This window comes from Pleurodeles waltl, chromosome 10 (assembly GCF_031143425.1).
Source record: "Pleurodeles waltl isolate 20211129_DDA chromosome 10, aPleWal1.hap1.20221129, whole genome shotgun sequence".
NCBI lineage: Eukaryota > Metazoa > Chordata > Amphibia > Caudata > Salamandridae > Pleurodeles > Pleurodeles waltl.
In genome coordinates, this window is record NC_090449.1 from 155,928,686 (window position 1) to 155,949,279 (window position 20,594).

The window sequence follows — 20,594 nt, forward strand, 5'->3', positions numbered from 1 at the left end:
GAAAACTATTTCTTACATTCAGGGGACTATAGTTATTGAGGCCTAGTTCAGCAAAAATAAAGAAATACATTCATGGCACATTTAATTTAAATTACACTAAAATCTGTCACAATAACATTTTCAGACTATAATGTTAATCCAACCCTTATCATTCCAAACTCCATGTTACTGGAAAATGCAAAATGAAACAAATTGTTAACACATGTAAATGAATATCACGAGGAACTACATTTCTTCAATGTTAAGCAACGTTTTCAACATACATGTTAAACAAATCTGTTATTGTTTCAGGGTAATCACTTTTAAACAAGTAGAGGATAGCTGCAGAACCACCATAAATTATTAAAATTTGATTAATTGTGTTATGCCATAGGACTTTGGTTTCCTACACTACATGCAACGCTTAAAACGTGTCAAATATAACACTTTACAATTAGCAAACTATTATTTCAAACATTTGATTCAATAATATAATAATATCAATAAATAAAGTCATTGTGGGCATTCATGACTGATCCTCCTTTAAACCCCACTGGCAGGGTGAGAACTATAATGATTAGGAACACCTAAGTCTCTTTGGAGAATTTATATATAAATCATAACACAACAGGGGCTTATTGGGCAGAAATATCACAACGTGTTTTTTTTTTTAAACAGAAGTTGTTTTTCGTGTGCCAGTGAGCAAGTAGTAAGAAATGTCCTAATGACCACCCTTCATGGTATGAGTGAATATACATCAGGGTAGTACAGTGTTTCAGGTTCAAATGGTATGGACTGTTTATATGGAGTTCCCCCCTAGAACTATTGCTTGACAACATGATAACAAAGTTTTGTTTTTTTTATCAAAAAATGATATGTGCTATAGTGATATACAGAAAAAGTTATACAGTGAATAAAATGTTTTGTAAACATCGTTGAAAAATAGGTAGTATTGTGAATACAATCGTAAATTAAAACCAAAGAAAATTGTAATGTAATTCTATTTTATTTGCATTTGGTGTGTTAAAAACAAATAAAATCTAGACAATGTTAATGTTCGTAACATGCACTGCCTCGTCTGATAACTCACTATGTTTATAAATGGGTCAGGAATCAATAGAGGAATCTGTAAGAAAGTATAATACATGGACATCCTTTCCAGTTCTGAAAAGAAGCTGGTACTCTGAATGACGCTACTTTTTCTCAGGTTTCTCCTCTCTGTCTTGGACACAGATTTGTTTTTCGAGAAGCATCCTGATAACACTGCTGATCAGAATTACACAGTGGACAGACCCTTTCCTGGAGACATTCTTTCTTAAGATCTGTGGACAAGCCCTAGTCTCTGGAGCAAATTTGGCCTTCTGCCAGTTGAAGGAGTAATCTTTGCTGCCTGGAGCAGAGCAGGCCTCCTAGCCAAACCTGCCAAGGCCCAGGTGGCTCTGCCTGTGTATGGAGGTCATCTCAGTAGAAGGAGATACCTAGGAGTCACAAAACCATTGCTGTCCATCTGACAAAAGAGCCAGGAATGACCAGATCAGCAGAGATTGAGGAGCTGCAGAGACATTCTCTAGGAAGACATCTGTATTGAGCCTACATTGCCCAACCTCACAAGTATCATACGGTGACCCATGTTTTTCTGTTCAGCAGAAGACAGACAGTAAAACTCTTCTATTAATCATCATTTTTGGGGTTATGTTCTGAGGAATGCATCCAGTTGTTTTTAAAACCTGGAATCTGTTGTAACCTGTGATATAAGCTAGTAGATGAAAATGTTTTTTCATTGTTTAGGGGTTTTAAGTTTGTTTGTCAAAAGTGAAAAACTTATATTTGATAGAAAATGCATACATTTCCAGAAACTGTTATGTAGATGCGGGCAAACACAATGGGTGCATTTTCAAAATATAGTTATGAAAGATTAATTTGTACCCATATATACATATAAAGCAACATACTGCTGTCCTAAAACTAAGATGGCAGACAAGACAAGGAACATGGATAAAGGAATCAATGTGAGGGGCCCAAGCGGACAAGTTGCTGGTGAAGGACGGACATGGAGGAAAGCTGGACCAGTAAATGGGAGAGATGAGTTTAAGAAATGGAGTGCAAAAGACGTATGCCTCTTGGATGCATGAGGTGCAGGGATAAAGTTGGAGGCAGGAATATAGTCCTGCAAGGTGAGAGAAATAATTGACATTGTAGTAGAATGGAATGATAGACTCCGTTTGGGAAGGGCTAGGGACTAGGTGGTTGCACAGTGGAGTGAAATAGTTAATGAGTAGGTTACATTGGGGAAGTTGGAGGTGTAAGGAGGAAGTGTAGGGACTCCTTTCTTTAGACTCTGGCCACTAGGAGTTTACACTGTAGCAAGGTGTTGCTTGAAGCCGTAAGCCTTAGCTCTATCCCCAGTGGATGAGAGCTATTTGAAGCTGAAATGTAAAGATCACCCGAAGTTTGGAATACTCATTACAGATGTCTTATTGGTGCTAGAGGCCGCTTCCTGCTATATCCTCTAATGTCATGACTAGTGTATGAGCATTTCATCAACAACTATACTCAATAATAACTATATGACATTATGAGTACTGCTTCCTGAGGCATGAGCGTGCAATATTGGTGTAATCTGTCATGCAAACTGTGAGGTCTCTGTAAACTGAGTGTGACATCATTAGAATGAACATTTAAATTTTGCCTTATTTTGCTGTCTGTGGCTTCAGATTGTGAAATCTGTGTAATTTTTAGGTCGAGCACGCAAGCTCGTGACCTGTTGTAAGTATTGTGGGCTTTTAACCACACCCACCGCATGCCCATCACTTTCACTCCTTTGTGGGCTTGCCTTTTCAAAATCCTTTGCTAATTGGTAAATGTTTACGTTTTTCCCTCTTTGGGGCGGTTTTGTTACCGCCTTGTAGACTGCCCCTGTTACATGGATAATTGCACGATTGCTGACACGTTTGACTGCGAGCAAACTTCTCTTTCTTTTTGTGTCCCTCCTTCGCGCTCATGCTCATGGCGGACATGGCACTTTGAATCGGCTCGCTTATATCAACTGTTTTACTTTTCATTTTCAATTTAATTGACAAGAAAAGTCCAGTGAGGAATTTACAACGCTAATAGCTGTAACTCAAGCAAATGCGAGACGCATTACATTGCAAATGCTTGTTCATTTTTCCACCCTGATCCTTTCAAGTAGATATTTTGTATAAACTCCTGACTTCAATTCTACTACTTGGGGGGGTAAGTTGAAAGATGAAAGGAAAAAGGTATGTAGGAAGATGATACTTAAGTTTTAAAAATGCTACGCTATGTGAAATTGCACACACAGATTTAACTACATTAAACACCTTTTTAGCACATATGGAGAAAAGGCGCTGAACAATTCTTGACTTTTTTGAGGCAATTTCTTTCGAATTTGGATTGAAGAAGGGAGACATATAACATCCTTGGAAGGGCAGACCTCTTTGGCACCCCGAGAAAGGATTGCAGTTTTTCAGTAATGCCACATAAAAACGCATGGTATTGGAGCCGATTTAGTATAAAGAAGGCTCTTAACATTCTCTAATTTGCTCCATGTTTACAGTTTCCCTAAAGAACAGCCAACAAAACCGCCTTCCAGGAATTCAGGCTTGTCGATTGGCTTAATGCGATTTAGGGCAGTATTTACACCACACAACTTTACAGTTTCATCAACAGCCAATTATGTCCCACCATCTTGAATGCTCAACAGCCACCAGTAACTATGGTCTCCAATTACTAGACCAAAGCCTGCTTCTGCCTCTATATATATAGTGCAACGGTATTTTGGTGAGGGGTATATACCAGCACTTCCACCTTTACTAATTGTCACTATGCACTATCAAGTATGAGCCCTCTTACAGTCTACAGTCAGACTTGAGCATTCTATTTTTACCTAATGGCTTGAAACAGGGGATGGGCTCTCATTATCTGTTACCTCAGGTCAAGTCGACCTAAACTCTTGGAACCTATATGTTAACCAACAGAGGAATGCAGGGAATATACAATTTCATAGTAAACTTTTATTTTTATATAATAGCGCCTCCACGATGAGTATACCTAAAAACGTTTTATTCTATAAAAATGGCAATTTGCACGCACATACGAAATATCATGATTCACTTTAATAAAACACTGCCCGGCCCTGGAGTGGGTGTAAGACATTATGGCCCAGATTTAAGCGGGCCTACAGCCACCTTGCGTCACATTAGCATCATTTCTTTTGCGCGAATGTGGCAGAACAAGGCCAAAAATCGCCACACCGTACATTGTGCCACTTTGTAACCCCTTGTGCCACATTATGCCTGTGCCAGGTATAATGTATGCAAGGCGGGTGCCAAAAAAATGGTGCAAAGCAGGCGTTAAAAGGGGGCATTTAGAAAGAAAGATTGTGCTAAACTCCATGTTCCTTAACATACTATAGATGTAATGGATATATGCGTGGCCCTATTGGGGTTTATGAATCATTGAAAAGTTATTCCGCTGAAGGTAAAAACATATTGGGTATGTTTAAAAAAAGGAAACCTTCTTGGAATGTAATTCCCTTGCAGTACTGTATTATATTTAATAAATCATGGTGAGATTTCCTCATTCCATTATTCCACAAATTCATTCTCAGCTGCAGTGAATACTCTCCTTTTCCTCGACCTCCTACATGGCAGTAAGTTTTTTTGGGGAAACTGCACACTTTTTCTGTTCCCTGTGAAAGTAAATACACTTCACTGCCTGTTCCACCACCGTCCCACTCGTTCGGTTATTCTTCGCTTTCTCTCTCCTCCCTGATTTGGCTGCCTCATCAAGGACAAAGCAGGGAAACACGTTTGCTTTTGTTCTGGCATTAAATAGATCCTGTGTGATTCCGTCCTTCAAACTGCAGAGCTCAAACGGAAGAGAGAGGGCGGTCACTGAAACACGGTTTATGGTCTCATCTCAGGAGTGTCTCTAAGGGTAAATCTGAGACAGGTCCTGGGTAGTGCTCTGCTTAAGAGCTGCCCAGCTCCACCTGTAAAGGGGCATCTTCAGGGTCATTGTCAAAATAAACACAGCTCCTGACCTCCACTCCTTCTCTCTCCGGCTCTTAACTCCCCGCTGACAAAGCTTCTCCCATAGTTCTGCACAGCTCCACATTCCACATGGCAGGAGCTTCAGCTCTGCTGCCGGCAGAACAGAACAGAAACCTCTCCCACATGTCATGCAGATAAAACAAGCATACAGACCTGTGAAATGTGCTCCCGCTCAGAAACCGTAGAGTGGCGTCATTCTGTTCAGGCTAATAGACTCTAGTATCAGATCTGCTGAAGGACTCCAAGTCAAGGGTGGTTTTTATTAACTTTATATAAGCACTGCACCTTCCTGAAGCAAAGTGATTAATGTCACATCATGTAAGGTCGGTTAGGACGTGGAAGATGAGGAGCTCTGTGTGTGCATGCTACTGCGTTTCATTGAAGTTTAAGTAAAGAAAAAGAGAAGGAAAGTTCATTGGGGCACATACACAACGAAGCTACATTTCATGGGCAGTTAGGATGTTAGGGGAATTAATGAACATAGTTTTCATTTTTTTAAGTTATGTTTATTTATGAGACACTAGTCACAATTATGTTCTATAGAAGAGGATGATAATTGTCTTATAGGATAAGAATCAATAGTTAAGCTATAATTTAATGAGTAAAAAACTGTTCACTTTTTGCCAACAAGAAACCCTTTCGTGTTGCGATCCGGTCTTAGTAAAATAATGTAGCACTTGGGAATGAATATACAACCCAGGAGTCCCGCAGTGGAAGCCAGGATGGCGAAAATCTCCACGGCCACCATGTATTTGCCCTTGGTGCTCAGGTAGGCTGGGATGAAGGCCACCCACACACTGCAGAAGACCATCATACTGAATGTAATGAGCTGAGCCTCGTTAAAAGAGTCCGGCAACCTTCTGGCAAAGAACGCCAAAAGAAAGCTCAGGAGAGCCAAAACTCCAATGTAGCCAATAACAAGGTATAGAGCAACAGCAGAGCCATCATTGCACTGCAGAATCATCTTCCCCATTTCAGAGGTGTCTACGTCTGGGAAAGGTGGAGCGAGGATGATCCACACGATACATATTATACCTTCCCCCAAAGATAAGAAGATGACTAAAGAGTTTCCAAGTCTTGGTCCAACCCACTTCCTCAGCTGGCTGCCTGGCTTTGTGGCATTGAAGGCCAGCACTACTGTGACGGTTTTTGCGAGAACGGAAGAAACAGCAATGGTAAAAACAATTGAAAAGCTTGTTTGTCGTAGTACGCATGTTACTTTTACAGGTCGGCCAATGAATATTAAACAGCAAAGGAAGGAAAGTATTAGAGAAATAAGGAGGATGTAGCTCAGGTCTCTGTTGTTGGCTTTTACAAGAGCGGTGTGATGGTGTTTTATAAAGATCCCTAGAACACCAGCTCCTACTACTGAAAAAAGAACTGAGGAGAAGGCTAACAGAACACCCAGCAGATCCTCATAAGACAAAACCTCCAGGGTCCTTGGAATACATGAATCCTTCTTCTCATTGGGCCACTGATCTTTAGGGCACCTTACGCAGTTTTCCATGTCTAGGAGAAAAAGAAGAAGAAATGTAAAAGAGAGAATGTTATGCACAATCCATAAAAACATAAGGAGGTAGAAAACACCTCAGCCCTTAATATTGATATGGGTCTCTTAAAACCATGTTTTTGAAATGCAAATATTTTTATGCTGAAACAAAAATGTGTTAAAAAAAGAATCATGTTAGGTCTGAAGTATTTGTTTACTCCCTTCCTACTACTGGCGAGTCTGACCCTGGCCAAGCTCTAACTCATATGTCCACCCTGCTAGCCTTGATAAGATACACAATGACGTGGCTCTACCTCCCTTGTCCACCACACATGACTCTTTTAACAAGACTCTTCAGTCAGCCTTTGACTCCAAGTTTCTCCACTTGCACTCTGCCGCACCACATATCCAGGCCTGACACACTCCCACCATCACTTTCTTTCATAAGCACGTGTGTCTCCATCCCCAAACGTGGAGTAATTGCCAGCAGACCTCCGACACCTCAACAATTAGAACCATAAATCCCACCACAACAGGTCATTAAACAGCTCAATCTTCCTATAAGTGTGACCTTATCTCCTCAATCAATTCAGTTTTATATCAGCTGCTATTCTGTTTGGTTAGCTATTTACCTTCCTTTTGTGCTGGAGCATATCCACTATTAACTGTGCTTACGATTTCTTTAAAATCATAATTTTCTAGGACACACACAACACATTCCTCACTGTCCCTCTGCACCTATGATCACCAGCAATAGCCCCCTTCAGTTTGCTCAAATCACCTAATTCCCCCCACCAAATCTTCAAAGGAACTTGTTCGCCTACAATTTACTGTGAATCCTTCAAATGACTACCCAGAATGTTTAAAACAGTGCCTGCTTGTATAAAAATAACCCTACAAACGGGGTAAACTGTAAAATATTCCCCATTAAGTGAACATTGGGAAATTGGCATACCTACAAATCTCTCCTCAGGTTATCAAAGTGGAATGATTTATTGTTTGCCAGAGAAGCAGAGGTGACCATACTCAAAATGTCTATTGTAGTATTGTGTTTAATTTTGTTTTATCTGGAGATTGTTTTGTTTAGTGACCACACCACTTTACAGCAGTTTCAGAGGTCTTCAAGGAAATACTTAAGGGAAAGGCAGTTGGGTATCCAGATGGCCAGTGATTCCTTGGTCATGTGGCTTGGTGGACCAGCAGGTCACTATGAGGGAGCAAGTCCTTACACCAACAAGAACAGGAAGTTTCAGTCCAAATATAAATTCAAAAAGTTAAATGTAAATTGGGAGTGCTAAGAAGATTCCACAGATAAGCCTTATGAGAAAACATCAAAATGTAGCATGCCTTACACAAAGCATTCACAGGGATGGCTACCACACTGAATAACTCTTTACTGGATGACATAAGATGTGAAAAAGATTTGGGTCCTTCAGAAAAAAATCCAAGAACATTTCTCTTTAAACAATACTTAAATGTGCAGCTCAATTAGCTGACTGGTATTTTGATCCTAACCTGTTTCCTCTCTGCTCCAATTACCCTCAACGGTCTGACATATTTACTAATTATCCCTGATTGTTTCAAGTAGCTTTTTCAACCACAGCATCATTCGCAAAACCACCACAACCACTACACCTGCTTTTCTTGGAAATAAGCTCACTATTGTTGGTATATCTTAGCACACCCACTGCCAGGACTCCTTCAGACTGCAGAGTAAGAAGAGTGAAAAAAGAAAAACAGTGCAGCAGGTCATTTACATCTATACTCCCAAGATCTGGAGCTGAATCCAGTATCCATCAGTACCGCACCAACGCTGCTCCAATTTAGGAAAGAGTTGAAGACTGAATTTTCAAAGAACACTACGTCACAATGCCTTAACAGTCTGCTAACCAGCTACCTCTCCTATCACTTGTTGATTTACACTTGTCTTTAACCCATTATAGTGTTCTGCTGCCTTTTGGCTAGGTTTGCGCTATATAAATACCACATACATACATACATTTATGTTTAGTAAAATATAATTATCTAGATAGGAAAGGTTACTTATCAAATATGTTGAACTGTACACCTGTTTGCTCAAACAAAATTTCAAATACACTGTAAAAGGGCTCTCACACCCAATACAGGTAGACCAGCACTACAGAAAAACCATAAACAAATACAAATAAAGTCACTGGCTTGAAGTCAAGTTAATTGTGGACCATTAAAATACGATGTCTAGTCAGTTTAAAGAGTATACACCTATCCCTAATGTAGTGAAGGCCACAGCCATGCAGTGCTTTTTTTTAAAAAAAATTTATGCTTAGCGTCTTGAGCTGTTTCCTGCCTTTCATCAGGCATCAGTTTCTGAGTTCCAAGGTTTGTGTGATGTGGTCTGTTTGTTGTAATCCTGGGACGGAATTGGCTGCACTTTTGTTTGTTCTTTACAGTTTATGGACTCCGCACTCTCAGCACCTGGCACCAGTCATGCAGGTCAGCTTTGGGGGTGGTGTTAAATTTGTATGCAGGACCCTTTTACTGATGGAGGGATTGATCTGGCAGAAGTTCACTTTGCAAGTCTTGTTCCTGTAAACGCTTTAATCATGTTCTTGTACCTAATGCTCTATCTCACATTTAGAGGACAGTGGTAATGTGGGAAATGTGCAATAACTGGGCGTGCATTCTACTGATTTTGGTTAATTCTATAATACTGTATAAGAAATGTTGCAACACCATAAAGCATTTCGGGCACCATCCCTCCAATGCACGGCTCAAAGTTCCAAGTACCCACTCACTCAGTCCATGTGTTTAGCCCGGTATACTGGCTTCCTCCATTAACATCACAGGGCTATGCCCACCCTGCTGTTTTCAAGGCGAACCTTTTTCATCTGAAATGTCATCAGCACAGTCAGACATCATCTTGAGCACTGTCTCCTCTTCATCATTTATGTAGTATGTTACATGTACGCATATATTTAACTTCCCGCGACTGTTCAGGCACTACATATTGTCATTGTGCCTGTTGCCTTTTGTCTCCCCATCAATTCTCAATACCTTACGTTTTGGAATAGGTGATGTCTCAGGCCTCACAGGTCTCAGACAAATGACACCAAACTGAAGACCAAGCACATCCCTTCAGCACTTGACTCTCAAGGTAGTGGTGTCGCAGGGAGGTGATGTGGGTTGTAAACTCAGAACTCAATAACACACCTATTAAAACTCAGGTAAATCAGGTGCAGTGAAGGCTTCTATTTTAAGAAAATACACACAAAGCTAAATACTACACATAGAATTGCAAATAAGAATACAATATGCAGTAGGCAAAATTAAAATCTAAATAGTATACAGGATCTTGGTGGGGATAGCAATTTAAGACCCCTCCTAAATTGGCTGCAGATAACCAGGGGACACATTACCTCCCATAAAAATATATAACGGGGGAACCCCATCAATCTAGTCTGCTTACTTTATCTGCAAAGGACCTAGTGTGAAATTGCAAGCCCTAACATGAAAAACTGCAATAGCCCTAACAAGCCTTTTTGTAACATCATGAACTCTTCATAATCAACAGAGTTAGGCCTGCAGGCTCCGCCAAGGTCACCACAAGCAATAAGAAAGGCTGAATGCCTTGAAAATGTATTTGCGTTTATTATTCCTCTGAGCAAAGTTCCACACTATTCCAAAGTCGCTGGGGATTTACTGCTCTAAAAAGGGAGCAGGGAAGAGAGAGTGGTGTGGGTTGGGTGAAAGTTGGAGGGTGGTCGGGCGGGAGACAAAGGGAAGTGGACAATGTGGCTTGGAGGTTGGAGTATTACATGCAGTACCTGGGGCCTTAGAAAGGGCTCGGGTGAGAGGCAGACAGCAGAGATCTGGTGCACTTGCAGCTCAGGCCTAAACAATTTTACTAACTGGATTGCCTGGCTGGTAAATTTTGGTCCAGGCTTTTACCCCTGGGAAATCCAGGTATAGTAACACCAGGGCAGGAATAATTGGGAAAAGCAGTGTCCAACCCAGGAATGAAACTTAGTCCAATTTGCAATCAGCACTAATGCCTGGAAAAGCCTAAATTGTGGACTAATCCTGTACACTCTGACAGCAGCCATTGTGTTATTTCCACATAGAGTTATCCCTAAATTTACATTACCTTCTAAATAGGGGTGGACGGAACTTGCAGCGTTACATAAATACTCCACAATATTCTGTGAGGTTCCACTTACCCATAGGAGTCAGGAAACCTGCATCATAGGACGCGAGCAGCTGAAAATCATTCAAAAGGCTCACGCACTCTTAAGTGCATCACTTGTTTTCTTTATCTGTTGCTGTGATGGACTACTTTGACATTTCTTTGGTGCTCCCTTTTCACTGTGGGTGTTTTAGGCTGGTAGCTGCCTGTGTTTTATTGCAGCATTCCATTCCTCCCACCTCCTCCCATGTAGCTGACATTTGTTTTGGGTTTATTCCAGTGCTGTCCTCACCTCTGGCTTATATAGTAAGCTTATTTTACAAAAGATACACCCGGTTGTTTAGCTCACTGCTCACGAAAGCCACAATATGCCCTTTCTGGTAAAATGTAGCTAAACCTAGAAGCAATGATGTGAAACTTGCTTAGTCTTCGCAGAGTCTCTCTTTCTCCTGGGCCCCTCCCTGCCACCACTCATTACATCGCACACATGACATTGCTTATCTCCTATATTGGGGCCATAAATCTCAGTCTCTCTGCTATTGTTAACTTCATTAGGGCTTTGTCTTGGTAAACAAAGAAGATCTCAGCGCGCACTGACTTGGTAGCCAAAAAAGCGCTCAGCACACGCCAGTCCGATGGAGCATATCATGCACATGGAGCGGTCAGACACGCTGTTCCTCATTGCGACACACTACTACTTTACTCACGAGTGACAGAGTCTCATGGCAGATGTGCGCTGTTGAAATCTTTGGTTACCCTGAGATTTCCAACAGTGCTGCGACCATCACTGCTGAACTCTACCTGTCTGGCCATGATGTCCAGCTCTATCAAGCTCAGTTCCTGAGCCAACATCAAGTTCTTTTCTTCTATGGATAACTTTTTCTCGTCCAATGCCTTCTCCTTCTGCAATCTGAGCTTAGCCAGCTCCAGTTTTAGGTTCCTCTCCTCTCTCCTGTCCTCCACTTCCTCTGGGGTCAGGTTTTTTAGAGGACACACAGCTTCCTGCCCAGAAGGGAACCATCTCTCCTTGCAGACTGGTTGTTCCCATCTCACAGGCAATCCCAGACTATCCACTGAATCCAGATCCAGCTTGTTGTCATCCTTTGTCTCCACATCATCCTCCTGTGGGGTCACATGTGTTACATCTGTTGATTCCAACTAGGCCCTCAGCGCCTTTTCTAGCTCCACCTTCTTGGTGAGGCCTTTAGTAGAAACCCCAAACTCCTTGCAAAAATCCTTGAGTTGTTGCTCTATGTACTTCTCCATTCTGGACAATTCCAACTCCAGTTTTGCAGGTGCACGTGAGGGTGCAGTTATGGGACCTCCATTCAAAGACGTGATTTAGAATAAAAAGCAAAAATGCCAATCAGGGTGAATTGAAAAATAAAAATACCAATTGAAGCAAGTAGGAAGGAAAAAAACAATTATGCCACAAGACAATTGATTTGAATTGGACTAAATGTGGATGGTAGCGTACCCCCATTTACTGTAAGGTATTGTACAAACACAAGTCCTATCCTCACCACTGATCACCAGTGTTAGAAATTGGGTCTCTAGTGGGCAGGGGTATTTCACTCGAAGTAGAAGCCACAATTCTAGTCAGGGTACGCCAGTCACACTTCCTAAATTAACCTGTGCTCACCCTCCTGTAGCTTGGCACTGAGCAGGCAGGGATAACCTAAGAGGCAATGTGTAAAGTATTTGTACAAAACTTGAACTATAGTAACACAGTGAAAACTCCACAAAAAGGCTCCACGGCTGTTTAGAAAAATAGGAAATATTTATCTGATTAAACTTAGACCCAAACAACAAAACATCCAATTACACTTGCAATGGTTATCATGGTTCAAGCTTAGTATTGAAAATCACAGTGCTTAAAAAGATGCAGGAGCTCCCCTATAGGGAGTTCCGGTAAGTTCTCTTTAGAGGAGTCCTTGGACAGCATGCACAATTATGGTTCTGATGCTGTCCGCCAAAAAGTTTGTAGGGTAACCCGGCTCCTCGAGACTGGAAGTCAATGCGGGGTGGAAACACACAACAAGCAGCCAAGAGCTGTGGTGTGGGGTCCCGCAGGGTATGCAAGCACAGAGGCTGTGTAGTCAGCCTCTCCCCTTACTCACAGTACCATGTCCATGTCTGGACAGCTGTGTGTAGATGAAGAAGCGCTATGAGCACTGGCTTGGTGAATGAAGAAGCGCTATCTACCTGACTTGGTGAATGAAGAAGCACTAAATGCGCTAACTTGGCCAGTGAAGACGCACTACACAATGAGTTGGCAAACCAAAAAGCAATATGCGCGCTGATTAAGCAAAAGAGGAAGTACTCGCCACGCGCTGACTTGGTAGATGAAGAATCACTTAACACACGCTGACTTGCTAAATGAAGAAGCGCTTGGCACACACTGAGATGGTAGACGGAGAAGCACTTAGCATGCGCTAGTCAGGTGAAGCATTTCATGCACACGGTGCGGTCAGACACACTGTTCCGCATTGAGATGCACTGCTACTGGGCTCACGAGTGACAGAGTCCCAAGGCAGCGGTGCAAGGTTTAAATTTTTTATGGCCCTAAGATTTAAGACTTTTGGCAAGTTAGCAAGCCCTTGGAGTTAACTGAGATGTCCTTTCAAGTTGTAGAGCAGGAGTAGTCCTCACTGCAAGAGGCAGCAGGCCAACACAGCAGAGTAAGTTGCAAAGTGGCAGTCTCTCCTAGAAGCACAGCAATCGACAGGCAGTAGGGCCAACAGAGCAGTTTGCAAAGTGGCAGTACATCCTGGCTGTATAACTCCTCTTCTTGGCAGTGTCCTCAGAACCCCAAAAGTAAATTGAGTTGGTGGGGTTTGAGGTCCAGTACTTATAACAAAATGTGTCTTTGAAGTGGGGGAGACTTCAAAAGAGGCCTTTGGGGATCACAAGGTCCCTTCCTTTCCTTCCCTGACTCCACACACTCTACAGGGGGGGGTATGCAGCCCTTTGTGTGACGAGAGGCAAAGCCCTATTCTGGTGTAGGTGTCAGCTTCTCCCACCTAGCCCAGGAAGACCTATCAGCCAGGTGATGAACCATCAGGAAGCAAATGTCACACTCAAGCTTCCTTTTTGTGTGACTGTTTATAGGAAAGGCACAAAGTTCAGCCGTTACCGACCCCAAACGTGTACTCAGAGACAGGCAGAGGTACAGAACGGTTAAAGTAAGAAAATGCCAACTTTCTAAAAGGGGCGTTTTCAGATTTACAATTTAAAATCCAACTTCACCACAAGTTGTGATTTTAAATTGTGAGTCCAGAGACACCAAACTCCACATTTTCACCTCTTTCCAATTGGAAATTATACTTAAAGGATGCTTCAAGGCAACCCCAATATTAAGCTATGGGAGAGATAGGCCTTGCAGTAGTGGAAAATGAATTTAAGAGTTTTTCACTACCTGGACACGTTAAACTAAAAGGTACATGTCCAACATTTTAAATACATGCACCCTGTCCTTGGGGCTAACCAGGGCCTACCTTAGGGGTGATTTATATGTAATAAAAAGGAAGGTTTAGGCCTGGCAAGTGTGTACACTGGCCAAGTCGAAATGACAGTGTAAAACTGCACCCAAAGGTAATGCAGTGGCAGGTATGAGACATGTTTGAAGGCTACTTTAGTGGGTGGCACAAGCTGTGCCGCAGCCCTCTAGTAGCATTTCATTTACAGGCCCTGGGCACATGTAACATATAACTACTACTAGGGACTTATAAGTAAATCAAGTATGCCAATTGTGCACAAACCAATGTTAGCATGTTTAGAGGAGACAGCACTTGCACTTTAGCACCTGTCAGCAGTAGTAAAGTACACAGAATCCTAAAAGCCAGCAGAAAAACATGAGTTTGAAAACCAGGAGATCAGAGGGCCAAAAGTTATGAGAAACCATACCAAGGATGCCAGGTCTACCAAGAATCATTTCCTGTCATGGAGGGTTGTCAATGGAATTCACCTTGGTTCAGCAAAATGGGATTTTTGTCTGCTGTACAGGAACAAAATGGTAATTAGCTTGTGCTCACTGCAGCCTCACTCAAACCTCAAGAAGTGCGTCATTAAAAACCACATTGCTGATAAAATATCTGAATTTGTAGAAAACTGAAAGATCTCCATTTGCAAATGTAATAACCCCTGTACAATGCCCACAAACATAACTGAATTTGGAGCATTCTTTGCATTTAATGGTAAATATATACTGAAGGGGAAAAATATATATTTTAATGGTACTAACAACTCCTAATTAAAATGTATAGAATTCAGCTCCAGTAACTAACACGTAGGGCTGATGGTACTGTGCAAGTAGCATTCTGTTTGTGAAAAATAGCACTAAGAAACAGATATAGAAAACTTCCACGTTAACGTCTCTGCAGTTTATCGGGAATGAAAGGTGGCAGAAACTCACGTAAATCTAGCAGGCGGCCATGTCAGAGTGAATAGAAGAGAAAGGAGAAGGTGCTGTTGAGGGAATAAATTACGTTAACGAGCCACATCCCTGTATTCTGCTTGGCTCCAGTAAGGTTAGGCTGACCAGATTTTGAGGAGCAAAAACCGGGACAGGTCAGACATAAAAGAGGGACTAAAGACTTTACTCTCACCTTTATATCTGGCCTGTTCCGTTGTTTTGCGTAGCTTTGTGAATGTGTGCCTATACATGTGTGTTTGTGCCTATACATATGTGTGTGTGTGTGTGTGTGTATGTATATATATATATATATATACACACACATATACACACACACACATATGCACACACACACACGCCTACAAGACTACATATATAAAATTATCTATGGCTTGACCTCCTACCCTGCACCCCTAACACCCCCCCCCATCCACCTCTCTCTGCTCCCCACTCCGTCTTCCTTCTGGGAGCAGAAAGGGGACTGTGTTGCCTGACAGTAGCAGAGAAATTACTTTAATTCCTCCATACTTTGTAGGCGTCTTTAACTTATGCTTCCCTACATGACCTGACCTTTGTCCAAAAAAACTGGACATTTATTCAATGATCTGCCCTTCGTCCCAAAAAACGGGAAATTTATTTAAAATTAAGAGAAGCATGGGGACACCGGGACAGTCCTCTAAATACCGGGAATGTCCGGGGAAATTGGGGACGTCTGGTCACCCTAAGTAAAGTCCACTTCCAAACCTTTATGTGCCATGCTCCTAGTGTTATGGGGTGGATGTTGTTATTCCGGAAAAGCATGCATTCAGATAGACAAGTTTTGCTGTCTGGGTTGCACAAGCGCTGGCACATGATATGACATGTCACTGTGACCATAGACATTGAAGATGGACGAGTGTGCTGGAGCCAAGCAGAATACAGGGATGTGGCTCGTCAAGGTAATTCATTTATTTCCTCAACCGCTCCTGTCAGGCTTCACCCACTCTTTCCTCTTCTGTTCACTGGGACACTTACCCGAGTTTTCAACTCCACTCTCCTAGGCCGAAAATAACGAGAGCCCCGCTGCCTGGGAATCAAAGTTGAAAATGTTCTCTAACAAAACAGCTGCAGCCCTGGCAAGTGCCACACATCTCATGTTAGAATAACGCATTTTCGGTCATTTTCTCGCAATGCCTGAGATTGTCACACAAAAGAACCATGTACTGAAGTGTGGTAAAACAGTGTAGTTCAAGTTTTTCACTTTGCTAGAAGCTCTAAGTACTGTTTATCAAAAGACACAAGGTAGTGCGGGTGTATAATGGGAGGTATGGGATTCTCCATATATTACGAAAAAATATGTGTTCTACTGTCACAGAAACTCATATCTCAGCCAAGCGAGCCAGCCCGCCTCAGCATCGCAATTCCGGGGCCCCATGGTCCAAGCACTGGTCCTTTGGTGGGAGGGGGCACTCAAGGGAGATCTAGTGCTGGGGAAAGTGCCCCACGCATGCTTCCTTCCCATAGATCATTAATCAAATAATGATGTGCTGATGCCCAGAAGCTTCTCCCTCCCTGAAGGAATGAAGAGAAAGTGTGGACGAGCACAATGCACCTGAGGTTACACAGCCAGCCCTCCCATTTCTGGTGCTTTGCCGCAGTTTTAAGATCTTCCTAGAGTTTCTCGTTGCTCAAATGGGTGTAATTTCTAATAATTATATGGTTCCATTGTCTTCATCACTTGATTTTGCTTGCGAGAAAGTGTCACTCATAATTACACAGAAATTATGAAAATGTCACACATAGCAGTCTGAAGCCTTGGCTGCTATGAAGCTGTTGCATCATGCAAGCCGCATGCTAATTTTACGTGAGTTTCTGCTGCCTTTCATTCCTGATAACCTGCAGAGACATTGGAAGTTTTCTACAGCTTTTTCTTAGTGTTATTGTTCACAAACAGGATACTAGACTGGCCCGGGAATGCCGCTGCCTCCCTCCATGGATGGAATAATGGTGCATGCATGTGTGGATGTGAGAAGTGTTGGTCGGAATGAATCTGGGATCCTGAAGGAGAGGAAATGAAAAAAGTAATGGAGCAGGGAATCTTTTGGTTCAAAAGAGCAAACAGGATGAGTTGGTGGTGAGATGGAACCTACCAGCAACTGAAAACATGCCATTTGGGAACAAGGAACAGGCTTTAAATGCTGATTGTAAAAAGGGTGGGGGTCCACATTTGTGCAAACAGAATTACCGTGACAAGCACTACAAGCCCATTGTGCAGAAGTGATTGTAAGCACAGAGAACTGAAGGCATAAACAGAAACCTAGGGGCAGCAATGTATTACATCATTTACAATCTTGGTTTCCTTGTTGTTCATCTTCAACCAGCCCGTCATCTTTTAGTTAATGCATTTTAAGTAAAGCTTTTTATTACCATATCGTTGACTCATGGTTAATAAACAATTTTTTTGTGTATATACATAAAAATAAACATAATAATACAGTTATTCTTTATTATTTAAACCACGTATTCCTTTTTATGACATTAATGCTAATATACACTTGTTTTAGCATACATTTACCTGGTGCTTTTACTGCTTTTTAGGTTTCGCCTGCATGCGCACTTGTGTGCATGCTTGTGAAAACTTTTGTTGGTAAAAAAAAAAAAAAAATTAAAAGGGCTTGGAGCCAACCACTTACTTACCTAAACTTACTCCAATGTTGCTCTGATTTACCTACTTCAGATTGGCCAGCACGTCTTCTTCACGTCACTTCCTGTCGCTGTCTTCTTCGCCGATCTTGCTGTCGAGTTGCCTGTGGACCTAGTACTCCTTCCGATCACTTCCTATTGGACACAGGCCAGTGTCCTTCCCACTGGCTGCGACGCTGAAGGTACTTCTTTTTTCTTTTTGCATGCCGTCGTCTTTCTTCTCTGATGACTTCGCTGCCGTCTTCTCTGTCTTCTTTCTTCATTCCTGACTTCTTTTTAATTCCAGCATGTTGTCTTCTTTCTTCAATGCCTTCTCCTCGTCTTCTTTCTTCATTGCCTCCTGTCTTCTTTTTCCTTTCTGCATACCGTCTTCTGTCTTTGCTATCTTCTTTACCGCATGCCGTCTTCTGTCTTCTCACATCTGCACTCTTCTCACGAGACGTGTCTTCTCACGCCTTCTGTCTTCTGCCATCTTCTGTCTTCTTCCACCTTCGGTCTTCTGCTGTGTTCTGTCTTCTTCTGTGTTCTGTCTTCTCCAGTCTTCTGCCGTCTTCTATCTTCCATCTTCTGTCTTTCGGGTTCTTTCTTATGTCTTCTTCCGTGTTCTGTCTTCCATCTTGTGCCTTCTTTTTTCTGTCTACTTTTAGAAGCAGTGCCTGTTTTACCCTCCGTACATGCATGCATTGTCCGCGTTAACATTAATATAACACTTGCAGTATTTGTGGTTCGAAATGTAAAGAAGACTGCAATTTGTGATACTCATCCTGATCTACAGTTTGTAAAGTCAAGCATTCAGATGTGAGAATTGAGTAGCAGACAAGAAATGTGATGTGGTGGACCGGCATCATAACTCACTGGTAGTTTAACCCTAACTGGACCAACTCAATAGAAGTCCGTGTCATCAGCCCCAAGAATAACTTCCCAAATTGCCCTGTGAATGCATGAGTTCATTTCACAACAGTTGTCGAGTTAAATTGTCCAGACCAATATGCAAGCATTTTAGCACTGACGTATTTACATCTGCTTTCATCTCTTTTTAGTGGTTAGTGGCTCATCTGTGACTGTGCAGACATATTTAATTTCCTTAACACTTCGATTTTTCCCAGAGTCCAGCTTCCTACTGAATTTACAGTGGCTCTCACCGAACTCATGTTTGTTTTTCAGCAGATGATCCAACTAAAATACTGCGTCTGCTTTGCAAAACACCTTTACATGGCAATAGGCATAAGGTCTACCAGGGCTATCATCCGCATAAACAAAATTGGGCACCATGATCACGCAACTCAGGAGAAAACATGCAAACATCTTATAGGTATAAAGCCTGCAGTGCGGGCCCCCCATATCATCCTTGTCCGGCGCGTTTCTAGCAGGGGGCCAGGAGGGCCAGGCCCACCCAAGGAACCCCCTGGCCCTCCCAAGGTCCATATAGAAGTATAAATATATATATTTCATTATTTCCTTAATGGTTAATGAGGGCAATCAGCAGCCTCGCGTTCTGAACCTAAATGGTAAACTTCCTGACAAACACCAGTGGGTAGGATACTTGAAGTGCCAGGGATAGGTGTGAAGTCTGTGGGATGATTGTTGTTTAAATGCTCAGGTGAAAACCAGTGGTACCTGTGATATGTCTATTGTATCAAAAGAGGCTTGCAAGCTACAATTAAACATTACGTAAAAGATGACATAGGGCCAGAGGCGCCAGGATTTTGTGATTCTGCTGATGTCGTGATTTCTGCATAATTATGGATTGGCCGCATTTGCCACATAGTGCCAATAATTTCCAGATTTAAACAAAAAAAAATCTACTTCAAACGGATTAAAAGTAACTAAACCACTACCAAGTGTTGTCATGCAGTAGCAGGCGTTTTGTCACGAACAGGCAAGACACTTCTCTGTCCCAGATTGCTGTGTTTAGATGTTAAACTGATATTAGTGCTGTGAAATCTTTGTTAACATGTAAAAACGAGAAAATGATGAATACTGCTTCAAAATACGCCACATTAGGCCACATAATTTGCCTTTTCTTGTTGCATAATTTATTACACCTTGCAGCATTATTTGGTTTTCCCTTGCCAGGTAATAACAGTTGGGCCTGAATATGGCAGAAACAATCTGAAATGGTTTTGCCATCCTAAGAAAAGTAATTGAAAATATGCATACAATCCGTTTATATCTTTGTAGTGGTTGTAGTTTCTTCCTGCTGTGACCCTATTCTTAACTCATTGTGCTATATGAAAAAAAAACCAAATTTTTCTGAATTGAAAAGACTTTTCGAAGTTTCAATAGCATAACCCAGATACAGCACGGGCCTGCGCAGTGCAAGTTCCTATTATAAGAGAAACAGTATTGGCAACTATTCTGATTGAGAGCTGGCAACATGTACTGCAACTGTCCTAACTACTGCCTACTCCCAATCTCCAGTGGTGCTAGGTGAGTCACATAATTAGAAGGACCCTAAGAGGGAGACAGAACCTTTTAGAGTACAGGGAACTGTGTATTTATTATCTCCCAACAAATTCTCTCTCTATGTCACATGGATAAAATTGGATTATAGGGCTAATGTAACCTCTCTGCCCTAAACCAATAAAATAATATAGTCGGCTAATGCACTTACTGCTAAAATGTTCCTATAATCTGTGGAGTTCTAATATTGCTCTTCAGGATTTTCATTTTTAACTAAAGATTTGGACAGTAAATGTTGTAAAACATTCTATGTCCTGCCATCAATGTAAAAATTCTGAGCTTCTAGCGGTCCCTGTTAAACAACACACTTATTTGAGTTGCAAGTAATTG

General features: G+C 41.9%; 1 protein-coding gene across 1 annotated transcript in view; it reads right to left on the minus strand.

The window, feature by feature from the left end:
• Positions 1-5,380: 5,380 nt before the first annotated feature.
• LOC138262393 (vomeronasal type-2 receptor 26-like) overlaps positions 5,381-20,594 on the minus strand; it is a 34,185-nt gene continuing 18,971 nt past the window's right edge. Inside the window, exon 4 of the mRNA XM_069212295.1 lies at positions 5,381-6,563. Coding sequence (XP_069068396.1) covers positions 5,668-6,563 — 896 coding nt within the window. The 3' untranslated portion in view covers positions 5,381-5,667. The remainder of the gene's footprint in view (positions 6,564-20,594) is intronic.